Source organism: Ischnura elegans, chromosome 2 (assembly GCF_921293095.1).
Source record: "Ischnura elegans chromosome 2, ioIscEleg1.1, whole genome shotgun sequence".
Lineage (NCBI taxonomy): Eukaryota > Metazoa > Arthropoda > Insecta > Odonata > Coenagrionidae > Ischnura > Ischnura elegans.
In genome coordinates, this window is record NC_060247.1 from 895,655 (window position 1) to 922,120 (window position 26,466).

General features: G+C 39.1%; 1 protein-coding gene across 3 annotated transcripts in view; it reads right to left on the reverse strand.

Moving 5' to 3' along the window:
* LOC124153314 (zinc finger protein 205-like) overlaps window positions 1–26,466 on the reverse strand; it is a 129,742-nt gene that overhangs the window by 66,928 nt on the left and 36,348 nt on the right. Inside the window, exon 7 of one of the 3 annotated variants that reach the window (XM_046526410.1) lies at window positions 2,724–3,069. The exons of 1 other annotated variant lie outside the window; for it this stretch is intronic. In XM_046526410.1, the coding sequence (XP_046382366.1) occupies window positions 2,724–3,069 (346 nt within the window). Of the gene's footprint in view, window positions 1–2,723; window positions 3,070–26,466 lie in introns of those variants that run through there. One more of the 3 variants, XM_046526412.1, reaches the window with a different exon arrangement.

A 26,466-nucleotide genomic window follows, 5' to 3' on the forward strand; every position in this document is an offset into this window, starting at 1 on the left:
TTCCTGCAGAACTCGGACATCTGAAGAAGACATTCCGTGGAAATGGTTATAGCTCGAGAGAAATCTCCATGGCCCTGAAGAGGGCCTTTGAAGGAAAAAGGAAGACACATGAAGAAGAGCCGAAACCGGTGGCCAACGCATACCTGCCGTACGTCTCTACGGTATCCGGCAAGATTTCGCGCATTCTTCATAAACACAACATACGGACAGTGCATCTGCCTCACAAAAAACTAAGACAAGTCTTAGTCCGTGCCAAAGACCCTGCAGGACTGAAATTGCCTGGTGTTTACAGCATACCATGCGAGTGTGGTGAGGAGTATATCGGTGAAACGGGAAGAACGATCAAGACCCGAATCAAAGAGCATAAGTGTCATCTCCGGCTGTGCCAACCATCGAAATCGGCGGTTGCGGAGCACGCCATCAATCTCGACCACGCGATTCGCTGGGAAAACACCAAAATGCTCTGCCACTCCAGCGGCTACTGGGATCGCCTCACCAAGGAGGCAATTGAAATAAGACTCTCCAAGAAAAACTTCAACAGAGACGAGGGTTTCAACTTAAGTAAGGCATGGAACCCGATTTTGAAAGGGGCGGGAAAAGCGTTCTCTTTCTCCGCCAATCAGAACGACCCAACATAAAGACCGAGGATATATAAACCTGGCATTTTCCTACTGGCATCATCGGCCCTGATGACGATAGAAAAGGATTCTATCGAAACGTCGGCAGCGATGGAGATGTAGCTCACCCGGATGGAAACCCGAGAAGAATTCACAGCAGAACTACAATTCCAATACATTGGAGAAACATTCCATATCAGATAAAGTGGTAGCATTGTGTGCAGGGTTGATAACAATCTTGATTTTTTTGAAAAAAATCATTTTTGTTGATTTTTTTATTTAAATTGGATTTTATTGGTTTAAATGAGATTTTTATGATTCTCCATTCATCAAAATTCAGTTATTTGCAAAACTAACTATTTGGGCAGCATATTGGAGAATGATCGTTTGCAGAGACAATAAGAGGCAACATAATATAAGAGGCAAAACAACATAAGAGACAATAAATAATTAAAATCAAAACTAAACACACACTATCACACTAATCGAACACTAGAATTAAATCAATAGTATAAGTACCCGTCGCTCATTTAATAGTAACACGATTTAAATCATTGCGAAAAATAAACAGATAAAGTAAACCTTTCGTGACGATTTCGCATTTCATTGCGGCCGTAGCTACTATATGTCCATGTGCCTGTGCGGTTTGTGTTTACAACCACTGCCTTTACCGCCTTCACAGAACAAGAATGCGCAATAGTTATGCATTTGTTTCTGAAAAGGCGCAATAATCAATGGCTTTGAACCAGAAGCGCCAGCATTACTGCATTTGATCGAAATCCAGCGACTCAGCATCGAAAGTGCCATCAATTTATGGAGGAATATCTTCAATTTGCCAGGGTAAGTAGGATCGATAAATTACGTCACATAATATTTCGCAATTATTTCCGCGATATTTTCTTTATTAAAAATAATTTTACGTTCAACAGAGAGGTGATGGATCAAGTAGAAAGATGAGGCCTGCGGCAGATAAGAAGCCATCAAAGACGGAGTTTCGATGCCAATTTAAAAATAGCCGTTGCAGAATACGCCGTAAATCATAGTATTTACAGCGCTTGCAAAGCGCTAATACATCGCGGAAGTCATTTCGGGGGTCTCGATGCGGCAGATTCAAAGAATTAGAGGAAAATATCGTCGAATTTGTGCGCAAATGCAGAGCAGAAACTCTTTGTGTAACTTATGCAATGATTCGCGACGAGGCATTGAAAATTGATAACATATTTTTTCAGTGTTTATGTTTGTTGGAAAAAGTTTATTTCTTAATTTTATTACTTTGATATTTGTAAGTCCTGTAGTTTAATTATTTTGCTTAGCAGGCATTAGATGGCAATATTTTTATAATATTTATAATTTATTTAACACAATTTTATTTAGATTTCCTAAATTATTCTAGTCACTTGGATTGGACATGACTTGATGGGTGTGTTACACTGGGTCTAAGGAAGTTTCAGGGCCAAATGCAATACTCTTTATGGGCTTTATGGTAAAGCTTATATATTTACATTGTCTGTAGTCATTTGGAAATCAAAAATATTAATTATTTGTGAATGTTTAAAAAAATACAATAGCCTTGGATAGTTGAAAAATTTTCTCATTACTTCATTACATCTGGTTAAGGAACTATAAATTACTGATACATGCAATGGATAACAACATATTTTAGGAATAGTTATTTTGTTGTGATGGAAAATGTGTAAACAGATTTGTTCTTATTATTCACAGAAAAAAAAATAGTTTTTATTGACTAGAATCTTAACTTGCTAACCACAGAAAAACTGCCTTCCTTTGCATTTTTAAATTTTTCCCAAAACTGGGGTCTCAAAATTAGGGGGGGGGGGGGGCTATATTCAGAGGGGGACTATATTCGGAGATATACGGTATATGCTCACTAATGCATGCATATTTGTTTAAACACATAAATATAACAGTTTAAAAGACAGTAGTGCCTTTCAATTCCAAAGGATATGAAAAAATGGTGCCGATCACTGAAACCTCTCCATAGTGAGCCTCCATACATCAAATTGCCCAAATTTTGGTCCCCTCAATTACGATGTGAAGAGGTATTACTGTAAATAAGGTGGCATTTCAGTGACCCTTCAGTCTTACCACAGTCAACGCAATCCAGCTGCTGGCCACTGTTGTGTTTCTCCGCTTCCGCGTGCGCCGCAAGTTCCCCCTCCGTGAGAAAGGCCGCATCGCAGTCAGCACACGAGAAGTGTGCAGTCCGTATGTGTGCCAAGAGGTCCTTGCCTTTGCCAAACACTGTGCCGCACGCCAAGCAAGGGAATTGCGACACTTCCTCTTCCAGGTGCACAGTCTTGCAGTGCATGAGCAGGTAGTCGCTGCGGCAGAAGCACTTGAGGCACGTGGGGCACTGGTACGGCTTCTCTGCGTTGTGTGTCTTGCGGTGGAGAGACAGCTTGTCCTTGCGGTTGAACGCACGACCACAGATCTAGGAGGGAGACAACAAGGAACAATAGGTGGTCACCATGCGAAATAAAATACAGCACACTCCTGATTACAGTGAGTCCTCGTTTAACGTCACTTACCGTTCCTGAAAAATGTGACGATAAATGAAATGACGTTAATCGAAACATAATATCCCATAAGAAACAATGTTAAAAGTGAATATCGGCTCCTAGACCTCACAATTCCTACGCAAAAAAATTTTAGCGTATCACAACTGAGGCATTTTTTACGATAGGAATGCCAAACTATGGCATAAATACGAGTTCCTGTCTTCATCGACGACAATAGCAGCAGTGACGTAAATCCTTCTGCATTTTTGCATCTTCCCGCATTTGCTTTTCGGCTTCGCTATGGTGGTCGCCCGGGGCGAGTGTCGCCTGGGCATTATCATCACTGAAACATCGTCGCAGTTACAGGAACCAAAATTATTGTGAACACGGCGAAAAGAGTGACGACAAAAACTCCCGAGTTCTACACGGAAAATTCCTTGAAATAACTTTTTAGGTTCCTGAAAACCATTATGTCAAGTAAAACCTTGTGCACCTACCTATGAATGCATTTTGAAGAAAATTTGCTAAAACCGTCATCGCAATTAACAATAAACACACCGTTTTATACTTTGTAAAGACTGACTGTATTACCGCCCACAAAAAGAACAACCTGCAACCTTTTTTCTCGTGCGAAATTTAAAAGACTTGACGTTATCCCGAAGCGAAGGTGCGATAAATGAATGACGATCTCAAAATTTTCGTGACGCTATCGCAAAATGACGTTAAACGCGGTGACGTAGAATGAGGTCTCACTGTATATGGACTAATGATGGGGAGATATGGCACGAATACCATATGTATGTCTGAATATTGTCGCCCCTTTTTTCCAAAAATGCCCGTGGTAAAAGTAAAGGGGGGGGGGGTATTATATTCAAATGCATTTTTTCAACTTTTCCCGAAACTGAAGCCCCAAAATTAGGGGGGGGGGACTATATTCGGAGGGGGACTATATTCGGAGAAATACGGAAATCAGAAAACATCAATCCAAACTTTTGCTTGAACATCTTCTAATTTTCATTATTTACATAAAACAAACAATATACAACTACTTATGCAGTTATTCTGTTATTTTAGAGTGCTCCCCGGACTCAATGAGAATTTTCTTTGCCAGTTTTTGAATTTTTTTAGCGATGATAACATGGTTGTAGTCGTATCATTAATGCTCCATGTAAGGCCTGGTTTCAAAAAACCCCTCATCGGTGTCTGCGTGATCACGGATACAGTAAAGTGGTTTGCAGGAATGCCTCAAAACCACTGTTCGACGTCGGAAACTACACTGTCAGGCACCACGCCACGTAGTCGCGTCTGGCACTAGTTGCCGGGGTTGCAACTGCTGCGGGACGTGTATCCGTGATCAAGGACCTCGGTCGCGCACTGCAGAGCTTGGAAAACAGAGACATGGTACTCCACTGAATGCAGCTAGTGCGCGATCACTTCCATTCTATGAAGGGGATTCTAACAGAAATAATAAGCCTGGTGTATCTTCGCATTAATGCAGTAACGCGGATGAGTTCGCATCCGATTTCTTAAAATAAAGATCGCAGAAAAAATTGAGTGGGAGTGAAGATCATGCATACGGATAATGCGCAACACGGATACACTGCAGCCGGATAATCAGGAGTCTGATGTATAAGGGAATGTTTGTCCGCGAGCGGTGTGCATTGTTTTGCTAAAGCTCTAGTCGAGTTTAAGTAAATGAAAGATCGTAGCACTTTTCCGCAAGAATTTTTAATGCGTACAACGCGTTTCAGCTCACTGAGCCATCATCTGGTACAAGACACTTCAGAACATGTGAAAATCCCTTTTATACCCTTGAGAAAGGAGGGGGTAGGAGAGGATTTGACATCTTTGAGGATGGGGGATGGGAATAGGCATACAGAGCAGAGACAGTGGGAAAAGATACAACTACGGGATGTGGAGAACCCACGTTGGAGGGAGGGTTCTAGTCATAACTGTAAAATGACGACACGTGGGGAAGAACCATAGCAAAACGGGAGGAGGGGGTGTTGAGAAGAGTGAAAAAAGGGACGGTTTAGGGTAAAAAGAGACCGCGTGTCTTTTGAAATTGAGAGGAGTAAGTAGCGATGCAGGAAAAGAGGCGGGGGTGAGGAGTCCCTTTGGGTTAGCTGAGAAGGAGAGAAAGTTAGTGGGGGTACAAGGGAGGAAATTGCAAGCAAAAGAAAATGGTCAAACACAATACGGAGAAAGGGTGGGCGGACAGGAAACACCCCGTGGATGTTGGGGTCACTTAAGGCGTGGGTGAAGAAAGAATTTCCCCATTTGTTTTTGGGGAAGGGTATCTTTAGGAGAGGGGCGTGGGTGAAAAACACTTGCTCATTCACGAGCGTATTCAAATCACTTTGTACAATTTCGAATTGCTCAAAAACATCCAGTCTTGTGCCCTTACTTTCTAAATGTAGAATTTCAGGTTTAAAATTACAACAATGCAAAGTCTGTAGAAGGAGTTTGGCGAGAAGTGACGTTTCATTCCCATTTTTCTAGCACCTTCTATGTTCTTTCATTCTGGTAATGAAACTTCCGCCTCTTTGACCGATGTAACACATGTTGCATGAATCACAATTAACCTTGTAAATGCCAGATTGAGTGAGCCGAAACGCAATGTATGCATTAAAAATTCTTGTGGAAAAGTGCTACGATCTTTTATTAACTTAAATATGTCTAACTTCCATTAATCACAAGAAAACTAAGGTTATGCGGTTTTGTAAAGCATCACGAGCGAGAAATGTGAGAGTCAAGATAAAGGTGGGTGGTGAAAAACTTGAGCAGGTTGAGCAGATTGGCAGCACATTAGAGGAAAACGGATACAGTAGTAAGAACATCAGGAAGAGAATTGCACTAGCGAAGGAGGCGTTCATGAACAGAAAGCAGCTTCTGAGAGGATCGTTGTGTAAGAGTTTAAAGAAGAGGTTAGTGAAGAGTTTGATTTGGAGTGTAGCTCTCTACGGTGCGGAAACGTGGACACTGAGGAAAGAAGACGAGAGAAGATTGGAGGCGTTCGAGATGTGGGTATGGAGAAGAATGGAGAGGGTGAAATGGACGGAGAGGAAAAGGAACGACGAAGTGCTGGATATGGTTGGCGAGGAGAGGCAGCTTTTAGATGAGATACGCAGGAGACAGAAGGTTTGGATGGAGTTAGTGCTTAGCGGTGAGGGGATGTTGAAAATGGTGTTGGAGGGTAGAATGTTGGGGAAACGAGGGAGGGGAAGGAAAAGAATAGGATTTTTAGGTAGATTGAAAGAGAGAAGGCCTTACTGTGAGTTAAAGAAGGCAGTGCTGGAAGGAAAGGGAGGCTCCCAGATCACTTCTTGCGTACTCCATGGAAACCTACCTTAATCGGTAGAATACTATAATTATAATGTCTAACTTCCACCACTTGAAGCCTGAATCTGTTGAACTCTTGTCGAGTGTCTGGGCGTGAGAAGAGCTGCTCCCGGGAGGCGACCAAAGGCACCTTTTTCGACCACCGCTACCTCCTACAGCCAAGGTAGAGCAATCCTCCATCCCTGTTCCTAACCTCGTCTTTTCCCCAAATCCTTTAGTTGGTTTCCTCGCTACCAAAGTTCAGAGAGGTGATTTTTATTCTAAATCGACCGTTTCTTTTGTTATTTAATGGATTGATACTTGTGTTCAACCGTGCCTTTTTATTTTTTCTTGTGCTTTACACTCCTCCGCACACCCCCGGCCCTCAAAGTACGTTTCCACTTCCAATGCTTTGCCTGCCGGAGATTCAGTAATAAACACCATTAGTAATTTCGGCGTTCCCACTCCAAGTAAATTATAAAATTCACAGTTTTTTCCAGGTTTTCGGGGTCTTAGCACCATCAAATTCACAGTCTTATGACAGGTCAATTTAGTAAGAAAAATTGATCACGTAACAATCACTGGATGCAGGGTAACTAAAAATTTATCAAACGCAAAAGACACAGCGAATGCAAACATAGCTGTGAGAGCTACAATAGACTGTCATTATTACGAAGTTTGTGAGAGCGAAAAACTGGAGGTTCGTATTAATGATGTTCGTATAACCGTTTATTTTTTAGGAATAGGGTAGCTTCCTTCATCAAAGAAAACGAAAGGCATTGATTGCGATTCGTCACCCACCATTAGTTTATTCATAATATACAAATTATTTGGTTTTTGAAATTCCAGTTTAGACGAATGGCAATGGTCAATTTTATCCTCATTTGAAAAAAGCCAGATTGGCACCCATGCGATGCCACTCCACGTGACGTCACAGGGACCTAGTTTCTATACGAGTAGATAGGAGTTTTACATCGTCTGAGATTACCAATGCATGCATGAGGCACAGAGCTCAGGGAAACATCTCTTAATAATCACACATTACAAATATCTAAGTTCGGAAAGTTCTTTCGTTTGATAGGGGAATAATAATCCTTATTTAAGCCAAACGCTACTAGCTAGCAGGGTACTCTGCTACCTGCTAGCATCCTGCATCGTATCAGCGCTCAAAACCTCGCCCAAAGGTCACCTCACTGCAGCAGCGGGAACCAGAATGACGTCACACAGAGTTTTCCCAGCATTCATACTTAGCCGTCACTTTTTTCTCGCTTGAAATTTTTCACTTTTCATTTAACCGCAAAATTAGATATCGTCATTAAAAAATCTAAAAGTGTGAAATATGTGCTCCAGGAGTAATAATCTTTCGATTTAGGCAAAAAGAAGGAAACCACGCTTTTGTTAAAAAAAACCATACCAAATATACATGATTAAATTACGCACAAATACATAAAAACAAAAGAATTCGTCTCAGTTTCTCAATAGAAGAATGGGGCATTAGGGTGGTCCTTATTTTTTTGATTTTTCGAATTTCTTTCGGGACGCCCCCTCATTTTATGCCAACTGGTGTGTGAAAACATATCGACTGTAAAATATTATTGCAATTGGATGACAGGAAAACGTGCTGCATCGCACTCAAAGTTGAGAAATTTTGGTATTTTCGGCTGTTTTTCGGATAGGAATGGCGATACGAAGGTGATGGTATTTTTCAACTGTTTTTCTACAGTAACTAATGATACACTGGACATTTTGAATGCTGCTCCTAAAATATATTCCAATTGTGACCAGTGGTTCTCGAGATAATGTCACAAGCAGCCGATGTCGTCTTCTTCGTATTGACCTTGACGTGCTTCCCGAGCTCGCTTGTGTTGTCGTAGGTCACGGACAAGTTTTGTGGAACATCTACCAGGGTGCGCTAGCGTCGCGCGTTGCGGCTGTGGACCGGGACTTTTGAATTGCTTAAAAAGTAGCGATTACTTTTCGGGCAGTTTACGATACTGCCAAATAGCGTTAACATCACTCCATAAGCAGATAGTCCTTAAAAAGATACATGAGTAAAAAATCTCGAGCGCCTTAGGTATCATTGTTGCTGAAGAATTCTTGAGGCCATGTAATGTCTGCTTTCACAGCAAAGGTAACACCATTTGGCAGGTTCAGTTTGGCCTCCTTTTCGATGGAGTTATTTCCAATGAAACGTAGTCTAAAGTCAGGAATCAAAGTGCAAAATGAAGAGTCATCTATGGATTCTAAGATCTTCAATGGAATAAAGACATTGACGTGAAAGATTGAGTAATGCGTATCATCTATTTGGCTGAAAAGAAAATACAGTGATCATCTGTGACAGCGTGAATGTAAAAATTTTCGAAATTAGACCCTGCCACCACAAATTAATAGAACTTCAAACGTTTATAAAGATAAAATTACTCCAGTAAACATCAGAATGCAATAATTGTTGGCTAAAGTTCATCTGCTACTTGAACTGAAACATTTAGAAATCCAATTAAGCTCCTTCTGGATAAATTATTTTGAACTATAATTTACGTTGACCAAAGAGTTAAAAGGGATATTAAATGAATGACTGAAATAAATATATTTAAACGCAATTATTTTATTAAATCAGAACTATTGAAATCAAACAAATATCCTTTATCTATACACAGCAACATATTTCATCATACAATCTTTCAGTTGTTGATTATTACATATTACCCTCTTAAAATGTAAACAATAATACATGAACATGGTGAGGAAATGAAAATTGGAGTATTCCACACCATGAAATAGCATTTAAAACCTTGAAAACAGATATTGAAGTGGTAACATTGGGCTGCATTTGGCAAGGTTCTAAAGCTAACATATTGGTTGATCATGATGTGTAGTGATATTTGATGTACAACCTTATTCAAAAACTGTTGTGGAATAAACAAAGTAAATAGTGGTAAAATAGAACAAAATGTGACATAATAAAGACATAAATAACACAAGTGGGAGGGCAAAATAATTTTCTCTTAACTAACACGGATGCAGTAAGATGACTATCTTTAAAGATGTTTTAAACTATAAATATTTATAGAAATAATGTTTTCTAAGGCTTTTTATGGGAATATAGATGTTTTAGAGGAAATTCAATACCCAAGACCTATGCTACCAGGAACGCATCCCTATCTTCCCTATGTTAAAACGCTCTCGTATAACGCAAATTCGTATAGCGCAAAGACCCCAAGGAACGCATCCCTTGCGCTATACAAGACATGGGTGTACATAATAAATTCCATGTCCTAGCACTCTCAGGTTGATTCAATCTATACAGATAGTTCAAAGGCATTTGATAAAATTAATCATAAAATTCTAATTGCTAAACTAAAAGCATATGGTATAAGTGGTCAACTTCTATCCTGGGTTGAAAGTTACCTACTTGATAGGAACTTGTATGTTAAAGTGAGCGGAGTTCTGTCCTCTGTCTTCACTGCCAATTCTGGTGTACCACAAGGGTCACATTTGGGGCCACTTCTGTTCCTAATGTATATTAATGATATCAACTTCCCCCCTGCATCCATTCAAGTACTTACTATATGCTGACGATTTAAAAATTTATGGCTGCATCCGATCACTTGAGGATTGTAACAAATTGCAAAATTGTCTCTACAAATTTGAAAAATGGTGTAATGATAACCTCATGGTACTAAACGCATTAAAATGTAATGTAATAACCTTTCATAAAATTAAGTCTCCAATTATATACGACTATAGCTTAAATAATGCTACTATCTCTAGAGTTAGTAGAATATGTTACTTAGGTGTTACATTTGATTCATCCCTGACATTTCAGTATCATATCCAATCCATAGTCATAAAAGCTACTAAAACAATGGGTTTCATATTCAGAATTTCAAGAGATTTTGATAATATTCATACTTATAAGATCCTCTATTGCACTTCATTTCGGCCTATTCTTGAGTATGCCTCTATTGTATGGTCCCCGTTCTATAACATTCACATCAAAGCTATTGAGTGTGCAAAGCAGATTCATAAGATTAGTATCCTACAGATTTAACATCCTCCCTATTATTTATGACTTAAAACTATCCCTTCTTAATCTGTTACCTTTGACAACCCGTCGATTACACCTGGACATAACATTCCTTCACCGTCTACTGCATGGAGACAGACTCTATTCATCTGGTAGAAATGATCCCTTTCCATGTCCCCATTTTAAACACTAGGCAAACATTCATGTTTTCACTCCCTCATTCTATTCGAAATTACACCTTCCACTCACCCTTAACCAGAACTATGCAGAGCATTAACTACAAATGTAGTAACATTGACCTTTGTAATTTAAATCCAAAGAATTTAAAGAGAAAACTAGATTTGTTTGTGCATTGACTTAAATAATTTGTTCTTGTGTATAATGATAATGTCTATTTCCACTGTTTAAGAGATATGTGACTATTCAATCCATTATTTTTAACTACTGTGTTTATTTTTTCTATTGTTGGTTTTTACAGCAAGTTTATACGATTATTTCCTGTATTTTTAAGAGCTTAAAAATATTTCAATCTTATGATAATTGTACATTTTTGTAATTGGGTAATTTTCCCGTCAATAAATTATTAATATTATTAAGTTCATTAGTCCAGTGATCAAGTACATGATATAGGGCTGGTCAGACATGTAACAGTTTAATTAACATAATTACAAGAATTAGAAGAAAAAACACTAAAAACAATATTATATTCGGTCATTAATGAGATCATCAACTGAGTAGTACATTTTATGGAGTAAAATTTCCTTGATTCTGGTTTTAAATATGGAAGAACTATTAATGCATTTCAATTCATTGGGCAGTGCATTGTACAGTTTAAGACCCATTAAGTTAGGACCATATGATGCAGTTGCAGTGCGTACATATGGTACATGTAGGTCATTAGAGCTCCTGGTGTAGTGATTGTGTACAGCACTGTTTTTATTAAATTGGTTCAAATTATTATGAGTGTACAACAATACATGTAAAATATAGACACAAGGAAAAGGTAGAAGGACCAACTTTCTAAAAATTGGTTTTCTAGGGGCAAGATAATGAGAATTTGCTATTAGTCTCACAGCTCTTTTTTGCATTTTAAAGATTTTGGATGCATGGGGTGAAGAACCCCAGAATAAAATGCCATATATTAAATGGGAGTAAATCTGTCCATAGTACAAGGCCATCAGCACGTCTTGAGAGACAGTGGACTTTATGGATTGTATTAGAAAACATTTGGAACTTAACTTCTTGGTCAGTATATTAATATGAGATTCCCAAGTAAGCGAAGCATCAAGCTGTAGCCCAAAAATTTCACAAATTCCACCTGGGGAATTGGTTTTTGGTTAATGTGAACACTAATAGAATAGTCTGTTTTGTTCTTATTTTTAAAGTAGGCAATTTGGGACTTCTCAACATTAAAATCAAGGAGTTTGTGTCAGCACCAGTTAGGTACTTAGATTATCAGATACTAATTTACATTGATTGGACACAGTGTCTAAGTCAGATGATGAAAGTCAGACGACTCAACACTGAGAGAACTGAAAATGTACTTCTGCTGCTTTGTCTACTGCTTCTGCACCGTCTACTGCTTTGTCTGGTTCCAACTTTGGGCTCCATGTGAAAGAATTTAGAATTTATTTTAAATATTACTTTTTCTAATGCTGGGATAAGAAAGATGATTAACCATCGGCCATTAACTTCCCAACATTTTTTTACTTTCCTCTACACAGAATTTTCTTATCCCAGCAAGAGACATGTAATTAATAAAAAAAATTCTAAATTCTTCCACATGAAGCCCACAGGTGAGACCTGACAAATTGGATGACTGTAAAAGTGAATTTTTCACTGATCCCAGCAGCTGGTTTTTGTGGCCCTCCTTTTCCAGGTAATTTCTCACCTCCTTCAACACCTCCTTAACTTAAGTTATAACTCTTTCCGAAGGGCCTACTTCAACCTGTCCCAGTCCCTCAAAAAGGAAGATACTATACACATTTGCAGTACCAGACATTTCTTCACGAAGAAGATTGCAACAAGCATTGCAATTGAATTTTGACTTGTAATCTCGAATGAAATTAGATGCAACCTGAGTCACTGAAACGATTTTTGAATCAGGTAGGACTTTCATTGGCCCTCCTGATTCCGAATGGGGAGGAACCACACAATGCTCTCCCCCCTGTGAAAAAAATGCACTAAGGTTGTCCAGCATCATACATCCATCATCCTTAGTGTTCCCTGGGGTATGATTTGACACTAAATTGTTTAATAACCCTGCCTTAAAGGCAGCTTTAAATTGTGCGGCATTTGGGTGATCATTCCCCCCACAATTCTGGCGGACCACATTGAAAAAGTTTTCCAATGGGTCCTAGTTAAAATTGAGGGGGTTCATGTGGAGAAAGCCTTCTTAATTTAATATCCTCCACAGCATCCTCATACCTCTAATGGACGCCAGCCACCCATTTTGGGATGGAGGGTGAAATCTCCTCTTCCTCTGAAACTGCCACACCTTCAGTTTCTCCTCCATTTCCCTCCAAAATTGGTGGTGATGGCTGTCCAGTGTCACGGCACACTTCAGTTTTTCCCATCATTCACCTCCAAATTGCTGCCATTGAAACTGTCAAACAGATCATTTACTTCCATAAGGAACTCTGCCGTACCGAGCCCATCCATTCCCAGGACATCTACAAAAATGAATAATTGGTTAAAAAAGGTATCCTTTTTACATTGGGTATTTCAAAGATATACATTCAATTTCACATGTTATTCTGAAGTTGATATAGAGATCTTACTTTTTCCAACAAGCATGTGAATTCCAGCAGCTACATGCCTGCTGAAAACCTTTGCTGCCAAGTCAGCCCTCATCTTCTCCCGGGATGATGGTGACAAATGCCTTTCCGTGAGGTTGAAGAGGCTATAAATACACAACCAATGACAAGTATTGTAGTAATTCAACGAGTACATACTATGAATTGTGTGGAAATTATAGGCAAACTGGAAGAATTTTTAACTTCAGATGTTAGTTAAATTCTAATACATTAGAAAGCATTATTGGACTCAGCCAAGACTGCCATCACTAAATATTTATGGAATATGAAAGAGTTTGTGAAAAGAATTTGTCATGAAGAATGAGATATGGCATTACGTACCTGAGTGGAAGATAGGCTATGGAGTGATCATCCTGGGATAGAGTTCGCAGGTGCTCCCACTTGGCTATGAGGATTTTCTCCTCTCCAAATAAAGTGACAGGAACCTTAACTTGATGTTTCAAGAAAAGGTTCCTGAAACTCTTCAGGAGGTGTGGGGGATCATAAATGGTGATGATCCTCTGTGCGTCACATTGAAAATAAGGTCTGGAGTAGGTGGCTCCAAGAAGTTTTAGGGCTTTCACATTGGAGGCACCCATGTCACACACAGTGGCTATGACAAAAAGCCCTACTTCTGCCAATGCCTTCAAAATCTCCTTAATCAGCTCAGCCAAGATGGTGGCTGGGGTCGACCCATGGCTGAGGTAGAATGCCAGTGGTTGCTTCCACCTTCGTCGAACCCCTCTCACCATGAATACCAAGGCTTGTTTGGCCACTATGCCCTCTCGTCCTTTGCTGCCGTGGTCAACATAGCCACAAATACTGTCCTCTGTTGTGTCATATTCTATATGGGGCTTAATAGCCATCTAATCAAAGAGCAGGGCACAATATTTATTTTTATTCTCCAACTTCTCCACTGCTGAACGAAGATGGGCAAAAATTTCCCTTCTAATCCCGGTTTTCAGAGGGATGGTCTTCAAGAGAGACACCAAGGTGCTCTTCACAGGTAGCGGGATGAAATTCTTCAGAAACCTGTAAGTTTTAGGCCCTTTCTTAAATAATGAGAGAGCCATAACCTTCTCCTCATGTGTCCAGCGCCTTCCTTTTGGTCTGACCTGGTCTTGCTTTATGATTGACTTAACAAGCAGCATTGCAGCTGGAGATAAACTACTCTCCACAGAGACCATGAAATCACTTTTGGTTATATCACTCAACCCCTGAATGTCTTTCCTGTATTTTCCACTCAATTTTTTTAGCCCCTGCAATTTTTGGCGACATTTTACAATGTCAGCTGCCAAAATCTTTTTCCTTGGCGTTAGTTGGCTGACTCGAGTCACTCCTATACTGTGTAGGATGGGAGTCCTAAGCCTCTTCCTCTTCGGTGTGGCTATTATATCTTTCATCGTTGTTGTTGGAGGAACATCTGGGGAAGATGGCAAGGTAGCAGGAGGAGCAGAGGAAGACTGTGGTTCATCGCAGGGAGAAGGCAAGAGAAGAGACAGTGAAGAGGTATGCTGTGGTTGAACAGGAGAAGATGACAAGGCAGCAGGAGGAGCAGGTGTTTGTGGTGGTTCATGTACATCTGCGATGGGAAGGAGAGGCTCATTGTCAGAGGAAGATGATGTAGTGGGCCCCGCGGATGTTGTCAGATGCTGAACAGGATGGACAGTAGGGGGGAAAAGTGTGGGCTTTGCAGAACGGAGGAGCACCTCTGAAGATGGGTAGGTAAATGCATCAGTGGCAAAATGCTTTATGCATATTTGGAAGCTGTTGTGTAGTTTCCTCAATTCATATCGATCCAGAATTGGATTCATGCAGAATCTCCACCATACCTCTGCCCTGCAGAAATAAAGAGGGCAGTAATTAATCATTTTATAAGTTTGAATACTATTAGGAAGTTACAAACTTAATTACTTTAAAAATTCGAACATGACAGGGTTATGCAATGATATTCGTGAGTAAGTTACAGGAGAATTTAGTCAATTTCAATAGCAGCACAATGCTTCACCAAAACACAACTACATGTGTACTTCCAGCAACTGAATGAAACAAGTAACAGTGTATTCAGTCCTGCATGCAGGTGCAAAGTTATCTACATCAAGGATGAAATTAACCATGAAAAAAAAATAATTTGGCTAAGCCAGGTTACGACCTTCCATTATCCATTCTCAGGTATGCTATTAGTAAAACGACCATGCCATGTTAAAATACATAGTATTAAATTTGCCAAGATCACACACACCTGATCAGCTATTGGGATATCTGGGTTCTAGGCATGTTTTAATGTTTCATGGCGAAAATGATTGCTGATGGAAATAATTTTCACTTTCTATTAAGAACTCATCTACGGAAACTTACGCAATCAATCCAATCAGGAAATTCGAAAACATAACATATTTTTTTTATGTTTCAATTAAATGATTTATGACTTTCACTTATTAACAACTGTTCCGACTCTGTTTTTTACAAGAGCACTGCTTCCCACTTCGACGAAAAAAGAAATATGAAGACGAACTAAATGAAACGCCATAATGTCATGAAAAAATGAGTTGCCTAAACCAGAATTCGAATTCCTGTCTCTGGATTGAGAGCCATTTTTACAATCGAACTCAATGGCGCCGAATTAGAATATGTACCCTATGTAGCGAGTTCAAATCCTTGTCGAGGCAATTGATTTTCCAATTCGAAATTTCTGACTCCGAAGCAAATCTTTGAATCCCTAGACGTAACCGCATGAATTTCTTTTTGCCATTTTCCATCATTGACTATAATGTATATAAACATTTGCCTAAATAAAATGAGTTAATTACCCATGAGATAGTTATTTAGTTTACCATGCCGCGATGCTATGATATGCAATATCACGGGCGTTACGTTGATAAATGCGCGTATCTTTTAAAAGATACACGTATTGATCAACAATGTAACGGTATATCTTACATACTGAGAAGACTGCATGCTAAATCGAATAAAACATTTTCATGCACGGCTTTAGGGAGCGATAATCCGACATTTACTGACTTGCTAAACAACCTCAGTCGCAACTTTACCTACTTTTACTCGGAACTTGGGCGCTTATGAACTTTAATACGCCATTTAATTCAAAAATACTTTTTCTAACCGACAAATACTTAAGAACAAGGAAGATAGTAAAGTGATAGCTTAACTGCATCACAAAGTAATACTTCGGGGGCTCACAACGACGAAAACATTTTCACCTTCCAAAGGGTAATTTATGTTCACTACAAATTTGAATGTTCGTAGGAAGTCATTAAGTTGAAAATTACCTAAAATGAGTATTTACTCCGAAAATTAAACCGTTACATTGGTATGACACAATTTTTAAAACAGGGTGTCCGTAAATGCAAAGGCGACGTTACAATTTCATTGCCCAAAAGAGTAATTATAATTTATAATAACTTATAAGAACTGGGTTACAATACGGTTACTTAGGGACTTCCTCAGCTCTTCTTTGCCCTTTTAACTATTAAACGTATCAGCAAAATCAAAAAGTAAATAAACGTACCTTTCCACGTTGATAGGAATCCTGTAAAGTCTACCACCAACCGTCGAGCAGCCGGTAACATAACACTTCTTCTTCTCCATTTCTTCTTGACGGGTACACTGTCAACTACTTCTGTTCGTCGCACGTTGAAGACAATTTCTGGCTTCAAAAACTAAATGCCGCCAAGGGGCCTTTGTCGACGAAAATTCGCCGTTATTTCTTAGAAAACTTAGCATTTCACCGTTAGAAATTCTCGCCATGCCATTCACCCCTGTGTACCCTCTTCCCCTCTTCCTAACCGACACAGAGGGGGAGGAGAGTGGGGGCGGTCGACGGGGTGGAGGTACTTTGTGCGGTGGAGTTAGTTCCGATTTCCTATGGACCATCTCATAGGTGGCTTCGAACAGAGAACCAGGCGGTCCCGTAAAGCTCGACTCTGGCTGGTCACAAGAGTGAGCACGCCCCACCCCAGGAAGACATCTTTGGTGGCACGCGGGTTGCATATGCTCTACATTTGTTGATCATTCTCACTCATAGTAAAACCATAAAATTCTTTAGATAAACTATAAAATTCGTCAATATAACCTTTAATGCTATATTTATCACTGTTTATTGCCAAAACGGGCTTTTACTTGGACTTAATGAATTACTCTCCATAGGTTATGAATTATTTAAACCAGAGGAACATTAGTGTCTGACGACTTCCCAATCCTCGCGTCGAAGACACTTTTTAAAACCAGCTTTATATATGTTCAATGTTAATCACTGATGCATGCATGTTTGTTTAAGCACATAAATATAATGGTTTAAAAGACAGTATTGCCTTTCATTTCCGAAGGATACATAAAAATGGTGCCTATCACTAAAACCTCTCTGTAGTGAACCTCCATGCATCGTATTGCCCAAATTTTGCTCCCCTCCATTACGATGTGAAGAGGTTTTACCATATCATTAGTAATTTTGGTTGAATCTGGCATCAGCTATCTAGAGTTAAAATTTCGTAGCACTATTTTAATCCATTCTGAATTGACCATGGACACAGTACAGCAGAATCCTGATTTAAGGTTTTTCAGCGGGGACAAAATTTAAAACACTAAATGCGGAAAAACACTAAATGAGGACCTGCCATTTTTTTCAGGTTTTAGGGTCTGTAATGATTTGAATGGATTTTTATGAATAAGAAATATTATTCTAAGTAACTAAAAGGTGCTGAATGCAGCAAAAAAATCATTGATTAAATGTTCTTTGCCCAATTAAGGTTGGAAAATACTTTTCAGGAATCAGCTAAAAAAATGGGTAGTAAAAATAAGTAATGAGAAGATGACAATTGTTTTAACGAAATATTTTTAGAAAATTATAATATTGATCAACTTAAAAGCATTCCCACATGGAATATTATTATTGAAATTAGTGATTCCATTTACGCATATTTCAGTGGCCTCAAAGAAATTTTAAAATTTTTTCTGTAAAAGTGGCATGTAGGTGACTAAAGCATTTCTAATATAGGTAATAAAAAAGTTGTAAGCAGGTACTCGAAAAATCGTCATTGCATTAATAAAGATGAGTGAACTAAAGAGACAGCAGAAGATCGCTAATTCCGAATTCTAAACTACCGAATATCTAGTAAAAGGGAGATTTTCTGGAATTTTGCCAACTTAACGTTATCTGTTGCCTCGGCGAAACAAGGTATTTATGAGCCTTTAAAAAGCCTCCCGTGCGCACATTTTGAATTTCGAGGTCATCCAAAAGAGGAGAATCTTTTTTCCAGTATGCGTACAAGTCGATGGTGATTCAACTCGATCAGGGTTCCCACTCTACCTGAATAATGAAATTCACGGCTTTTTCCAGGTTTTCACGGTTATTTTTCCGGTTTTCATGGTTATTTTTCAGGTTTTCACAGTCTCAATTTCGCTAAATTCACGGTCCGTTAATAAGCCAACAATAAGAAAATCACTGGCCGTATATCAACAGAAAATTAACGTACGCGACAAACGCCGTGAATGTTAATGCCGCAATGAAAAATGATATCTGTTACGACGTGATCTATCGTTTGCAAAATGCAGGGCCGACTAAAGGACCAGCCCAACCGCGCTCTTGCCTGGACGCCAAATACCCTTCGGACCTTCTTCCGTCCGGACACCCGAGGTCCTTTTTCAATTCCTCGCCGAGAGATTGTTTTTTGCGCACGTTGTTATTACTGTACAGTAACCGAATTTCCCCACCCCAATCATTCTTATTTAACAGAAAATATTTTATTTAAATTGTTTATAGAATATAATAAATTGATTCTTTCTTATTTAACGGAAAATATTTTATGAAAATTGTTTATAGAACATTATAAAACGAAAAACAATTTCATACACCGTATTAGCACAAATCTAAGGCGAACACCATTCTAAGACTACCCTCCTTTTTTGGAACTCCACTAGGAGAAAAATTTTTTTCCTAATAACGATACGATTACAAAATGAATGCGGAAAAACGATCAATTCTTTACTTTTTTGCTAGGTTGCCTATGTCCCAGGAAACGCAGGATTTTGGCGAGTAATTAAGATATTCATTAAAGGTTTCAAACAATATTTTAGATAATAACAGTACATTATCAAGACACACAGGTCATATTGTTGATTCGACCCATATCTCTTTCAAAATTCTGAAGGAAAACGCCACCTCACTAAAAAAATGTTTGCTCTCCACTCGGCATTTACACTGCTATTATGGATTTCAGTCTGATGTAAAAATTCTTATCCATCAAACACCATTTCCAGTACACGTGCTCACGAGAGCAATGTGCATGTTGTGCCTAAAACAACCGCATTCGCCGGCACAGTGACTGGTTGTGAGATGGATGACGAAGGCCAAAAATAGTCTGTTACTTGAATTGTTCCCGTCTAATGAATACATTTTTAATATAATTGAGGTAGTGTGTAAAGCATGAACAATGTTGCGTTAATCATCAGTGGCACGCCCATACGGATCTTCGCCTTCATATCTCTACTTGTTTTCTCCAGGTAGCTCACTCTACCCCCACCCCTACCGTCATGTGCTAGCGGACAACCCAAGGCGCTCTGCAATATTCACGTGCATCTAGCCCGGATCCTTTTCTTCATGCTCAATTATTTTCAGTCCATGTCTTAAAGTTCTCCATAGCTTCTTCGGAGGGGCCATGGTCCGAAGACGAATAAAATTAATCCAGTGAAAATGAAACCTGACTTTATTAATCCCACATGGAAAACACTCGGTGGTTCGAAGACCAGCCACCCTGGAAAGTAGGGAACCACTCGTACGAGGTGAAGTTCGGAACTGATGCTATCGCGTACGGGGGTACGCAGAGCATACTGTACAGGGCGAAGCGTGACCATATGACTGCGCCATGATATGTTTTACCCTAAAGATACCCATTCTTTTCTAACTATCGTAGTGCCAGATGAGCAGATGAATTCGGATTGTTACTAGGGAGAAACAAAAATCCTGAGAAGATATCCCTTCGTCAGTAACTCTTTTAGAAGTTGGGTGCTCTCTAACCCATGGAAATTCTTCCCGGTACGATGACCGAAAAGTGGTCGAACTTGGTTTAGAATGAAGACACATTTTTGGCTGAAAAGGAAATGAAAACCCAGATTTAAATTGAAACGATGTTTGGAAACCCTTAACTGGCGGAAAATCCACGGCTTGTAAATACAATAAATGTATTATTTACCTTATTCACCAATTCCTTCACTGAAGGCTTCTAAAAAATCAAATTATGTCCCCAAATGTATCAGTATGATCAGGACACAATCAAACAGCATAACCATAGATAGCACAAAGCGGAGGAACTGGATCACCACCGACAATAAATAACTCCACACAAACTTTCCGGTTGCGGCGTAAAACTGGCAAGGCCCAGGTCGACGCATGCGAAAATCATGTAATGCTGTGTTGCCATAAGCGGAGACTTCAGGGGCTTAAAGGCCGCAACGCACGAGAATTAGTAACGTCGCGCCGAAAGCTCGCTGTCGCCCGGTTCAAACGCAAGGAGCGTAGTGTCCACAGCGCATGGCAGGTTGTCAAGGTTAGCGGTCTTCCAATCACAGAATTGAGGCTGTTGAATAAGCGCTCAAATTTTTCAAACACAAAGGCCATCTAGATTTAGTTTCGAAACTGGTCGCTGCAGCCAGTGGGAAGCGTAATTGGGTGGAAGGGGGACTAAGCAGTGACCGAGGGAGGGGAAACCAAGACAGTCGAGGAAAATAAACAAGCTGATGAGAAGTGGCGTCATATTTCAGGTGGGGGGGGAGAAAAGGCCTGCGCTGGGAAAATATTTTTTTTTCTTCAGGCAACATTCGTTCCCACGCTTTTCTGACACATGCGACGATGCTCGCCACAATGAATAGAAGTGCCCTCGCTACGAACGAAGTTGAAAATTTCTGGGAAGGTATTATTATCAAGATTGAGAGATTTTTAAGGTTTTAGGACGAAATTCACTGCTTTTTCCAAGTTTTTTCACGGTTGACAAAATTCACGGCTAATTCACGGTTTTAAGGTTTTCACGGTTGAGTGGGAACCCTGTAATAACTGCTGACTGCACGAGAACTTCCTATTCTTTAATTTTTTACAATGCCAAGGAGATGGCGACCAAACTTACATAGCGTCGTTGAGTTCAATCCAATGTGAGACAAGCTAGCCGCACTGATGAGCAGATAATAATAAATAGCCGTGTTGCTGTGGCAGAATTTCGTCATAGAACAACTGGAAATGAAGCGGATAAGCTAAGAATGCTACGAGTTAGTGAACAACAAACACAGCAACAGCGAGCACGATACAATGAAAAATTAGTGAAGAAGTAGTGCTTCTGCGATCGTAGAACGAGTATCATTCAACTACTATCGGTTCGTGGAATATTGTGCCGAAAATTCAGTAGCAGTAGGAGGAAGGAAATTCATTTTTCAGTATTGCGAGGCATAATTGCCATTGACAGCAGATGAGGATTTCATCAAACTCTGCCGTAGGATAAGTGAAGATCCCTCATTTGAGCCAAAGTTGGTAAGTGAATAATGATAATTTGTGTGCTGCCATCCTGATTCAAACAATGTATGATTTTTTTAATGAAACAACAATTATGTTTTTGTAAGAAAGTTTCAAAATCGATGTAAATCTGGAGCTTGCCAGACACTCGGTGTTTGGAATTCAAAGTGCTATAAAAATACTCAAGTACAACATAATTTTGAAGTGCGTATGGATTATTGTCCAATGAAATATTAAACAATTATGGTATGATTGGACTTATGCTATTTCATATGCACTTCTGCACACATACTACATGTGCGTACTAACCATGACAATTGTGTTAATTTTTTTGGTGAATTTTTCTTCTGGCTATAAACATGATTTTTGTTATTCTTTTATAAGCTGTTAACTCTTAATTGATCTGATCTTTTTTATCTCTAGATGCAATGTTTGGTAGCAGTTGGTAGAAGAAATGAATGAACACTTCTACAAAATATGTTGCGTCGTCTTAGATTGACTATGTAGCAGAGCTGTATTCCCTTACGGGCAAACTTCAGAAGAATTCGGTTAAGAAATCATGTTATAGCACTTCAGTGTGTCCTGTTATTTTTCGTGAGTGCATCCAATAAGATATTCTGAGATTATTATAATAATTGATCATTGAAATGAACTTTTAAGGTACTGCATTAAGTATGTTTTTTTTATAATTTCATAGGTGTATGCAGAAGGGTCTACCCTGATGCATCAGATGTGGTGCTGAAAGGGTGTCTGAGTAATTGGCTCAACCTGGCTAATGTCAGGAAAATAAGAATGTAAGTAGTCGCTTCTCATTTCCCTGCCACATTAATTCGATCATCCCAGACATTTTCTTCATATTTTCCATTCCCTCTTACAATAGGTATACACTATAATGTTCCATGGAAGTTGAATCATTTACTGCCATTATGAGAATGTGGGGGTACAATATGGACATCTTATTTATTGAATCTGATTGCTTATTCTTTTTGGAATATTAGTTAATAAGTTCTCAATTTACCTCCCTGATTTAAGCAAATGATACATGATATCATAGGCAGATCCAGGGGGAGGGGGGGGGCACGTGCCCCCCCCCAGACCCTCAAAAATATGCAAGGTTTTTAATACGGTCACATTATCATTGCATTCGTTTTGTATTACGAGGTATCCTTATGCCCCACCCAGAACAAAATCCTGGATACGGCCTTGCTTGTGCCCCTCCCAGAAAGAAATCCTGGATCCGCCCCTGCATGATATATCATTTCACATGGAGTAATTACTATTTTCTCTTCAGGGATTGGCAGGATAAACAGACCGAGGATCAGGCTGATGAAGACAATAATTTTGCTTAAGAAGTTCATCAGTAACGATCTATAAGTATGTAACCATGTAAGTTCCATGCCCAGCCTTGTGCTCCCATAACTTAACAAGAATTCAAAAGAATGAAGTTTTAATTTTAAATCCTCAAAGCCAATCAGCATACTTTTGAATGTTTTGATAAAATTCGAGCAATATGTTTTTACCTTTTGAAGATTTCTGTAATTTAGTTATTACCATGTGTGGCCTAGGGGGTCATAAATTTTTTTAAGTGTTTCTGTCTTAGATGTTTCCTATTCAGTTTGTAAGTATCTCACTCACTTCATTAATAATGATTAACTATCGATGACTAGATATCTATCTTTGGTATGTCCACCGCTGCCTCAACATGTACATAAATAATGAGAAAAATAAACTCTTCAGCATTTATTTGTTGCCCATTTTATTGTATAATTTTAGCACCCAAATTCTGTGCATGTGAAATGACTAACAATTGATAGAGTGGAAAATCTTCAATTTTGTTGTTGTAAATTGATCATTATTTGGGAGAGCATTTTATTTAGCAGAAATGTTAAGGCAGTTTTTCCTCAGCAAGTGTCACTACAGAAATGCTAGGTGTGGAACTAGTTTTTCTAGTATGTAGCAGGTGTGGCACTACACTTTTTCAGCAGGTGTGATGTGACAAGTTTGCCGCAGGTTTGATGCGACAAGTTTGCTGCAAGTTTGATGCGACAAGTTTGCTGCAAGTTTGAAAAAGCGTAACTAGGAGGCTTGATTCAAGCTTGCCGCAAGCTTGCAGGCTTGTCATGACAAGCTTGGTTAGTGATAGGTGTGCGTTTATGATCGAGATTCGCTACATACATCGAGATCCAAAATTCATTAGTCGACGTTCATTTCGTTCGTTGGTCCTCAAAATAATTTTTCTGGAATTTCTTAGTTTGAAAAAATTGGAAACGGAATCCACAATGGACTTAGTGTTCCCCAAAATTTAGTACTTGACGTCATTTCCTTTACTTCTGCATTTATGAGATATAGTTATGCGTAGCTTTCTATCACAATAACATAATTTATGCAACTAGCGCATATGCCTTTCGATTTTGATTTTCTAGTACATGTTCCATTACGAAGGCCTCGCTTTAAAAACTCTTCAGTGAGCATTTTAGAAAAAAACATGGAAGTGGGATTGGTGGATCTTAAAATTGTCATACTTCACACATTAGAATAATCAAAAAAAGGTGAAATAATTTACGTTTTCGTATAACCAAACCGGCAATTTCGCCCAATTAAGCAGCAGCTACGTAACACTTCAGTAGCCTAGGCTTCATCTCCTCCAATATAACCTTCATTTTTGAAGACCAGGCGTGGGTAATCCACGGCCCGTACTTATCCCTTAACGGCATTTCAAAATGGCCCGCAAAACGATTAAAAGCAATTAATTTTACCTTATAGATAGTGCTCAGTAAGACTATGGATTCCTTAAAAAATTAAACTAATATTTTACAAACAAAAGTGACCTGAGAAGGCTGTTAATTGCACCCCATATTGCCATACCAACTTAAGATAAGAGCCTGTGCATTGAGTATGTGCGTGCGAGTTTTTTTTCCGACACCTACTTTCTATGAAAAGATGTAAAACTTGCTGGGCATGAAATGCCACGGGGCCGCCATAATCTTGCACACAGCGTAATAATCACTATGCTCACTACAAGTAATTTCTAATTTGTATGTAATAAATATAAATTAAAATAACCTTCGACCATCTACCTTCACGGAGTTCAGAAAACTACAAATAGTACATATGCTAGTTAATGAAATATGAATAGTGCGGTTCCCTGCTCTAGACATAGGAATATAAAAATTGAATCGACTGAAAAACAGGAATACTCAAATGCCATAAGTAAGTTTTTGTGAGCAAATTATTAAGTATTATTTTAACACTAGAACGACGGCAGGGGTTATTTGACCCATTTTCAGAATTCAAATTTATTTTCCTCTTATTAAAATATTTTTTTTAATTTTGAAACTTTTTGACTTTGTTCATTTTGGTCTATATTTTGATAAATTAGTGAAAATTTAACAATAATGTTTTGTTTTAAATTTTTATGACGTGTTATGCCTAGAAGGACGGTTGGGGGTCATTTGACCCACAACTAGTTTTCGCGCTATTTTCTTGCCCGTGGGTACTTGAGTGCCATGTATATCATAAAATCAGCAAGAGGTTAGTGTGGTAGATGATTTGCTTTATTTTGAATCTGGAAGTACCCGGTTCAATGCCAGTTTTGTCCCAAGGGCTCCTATCTGTATTCGAAAACCTAGGTATAGCGACTTGTTGTGCACAATATTTCGATATTTTTTGGGCAGCAAAGGGGGAAAAAAACCTTTTCAATCCTTGATTTGCGTATATTCATGTAATTATGATATTTTAATTTTGTTTTATTTATTGTTCAATGATTATTATTGTTCAATGATTATATTACCCACACCGGAAAATCGTCACGTATCCCAAGAATTGTTTTCCGTCGTCCAAGATTCAGAGCTCTTAGAGACATTATTTTAAATATCGACTCATCAGGTTTACGAATAACTTTCATTTTTCTGGTCTGACAGCACTGCCACTTGACCTGGCCCCTTTGCCGTGTGTCCAGCATTTATGCCGCCTGACGCCGTCAGGGTTTGGGGCGGGTTGACTGCACGCTGCTTCCTGGGGAAAAATCCTGTCTCTTTTTCAGAGAGCGGAGGAATTGGGTGGACTGTAAAACTCTACTGTAAATCCTACCCTTGCAATCCGCACGTAGGTCAGAGAAGAAGAATTACTGCAAGTTCCTGGAAGACACGAATCAGGATACGGTTGGCGGTTGAGTCCCTGCCTTTCGAGCGGCAATTAGCGTTACTTCTGAAAATGTTGTCCTTTCGTATGAATTTCTAATGCTCTCCAGCTCTCTATAGCTCCAATAAAACTAGAGAAGATTCTACCATAATGCGCTTTGGTTTGCAGATTTTTTTGCATTCATATCAATAACGAGTTGAGGAACAAAGTAAGAAGTTGAGAAATATATCAAGAGAAGAGAATCGTCGCGATTCAAATAGCTGTAGGGTCATTCCACGTCAAATCACCCAGAAATTTTCAAAATGACACCCAACGACTCGGATTTTGATGAAATTTTTGTCACAAGCTACTATCACCTATCTAATGACCCATGTAAAATATTTCTTCTCTCACTCTCATAGTTTGCAAGATATGAGGAGTCAAAGTTTGAGATGTTTGCTCAGAAGTGGTGCTAGTGGGAGTCAAATTCCAGAGTGCAGGGCACAGGGTAAAAATTCATAACTCAGAAACCACATAATATATTTGAATGAAATTT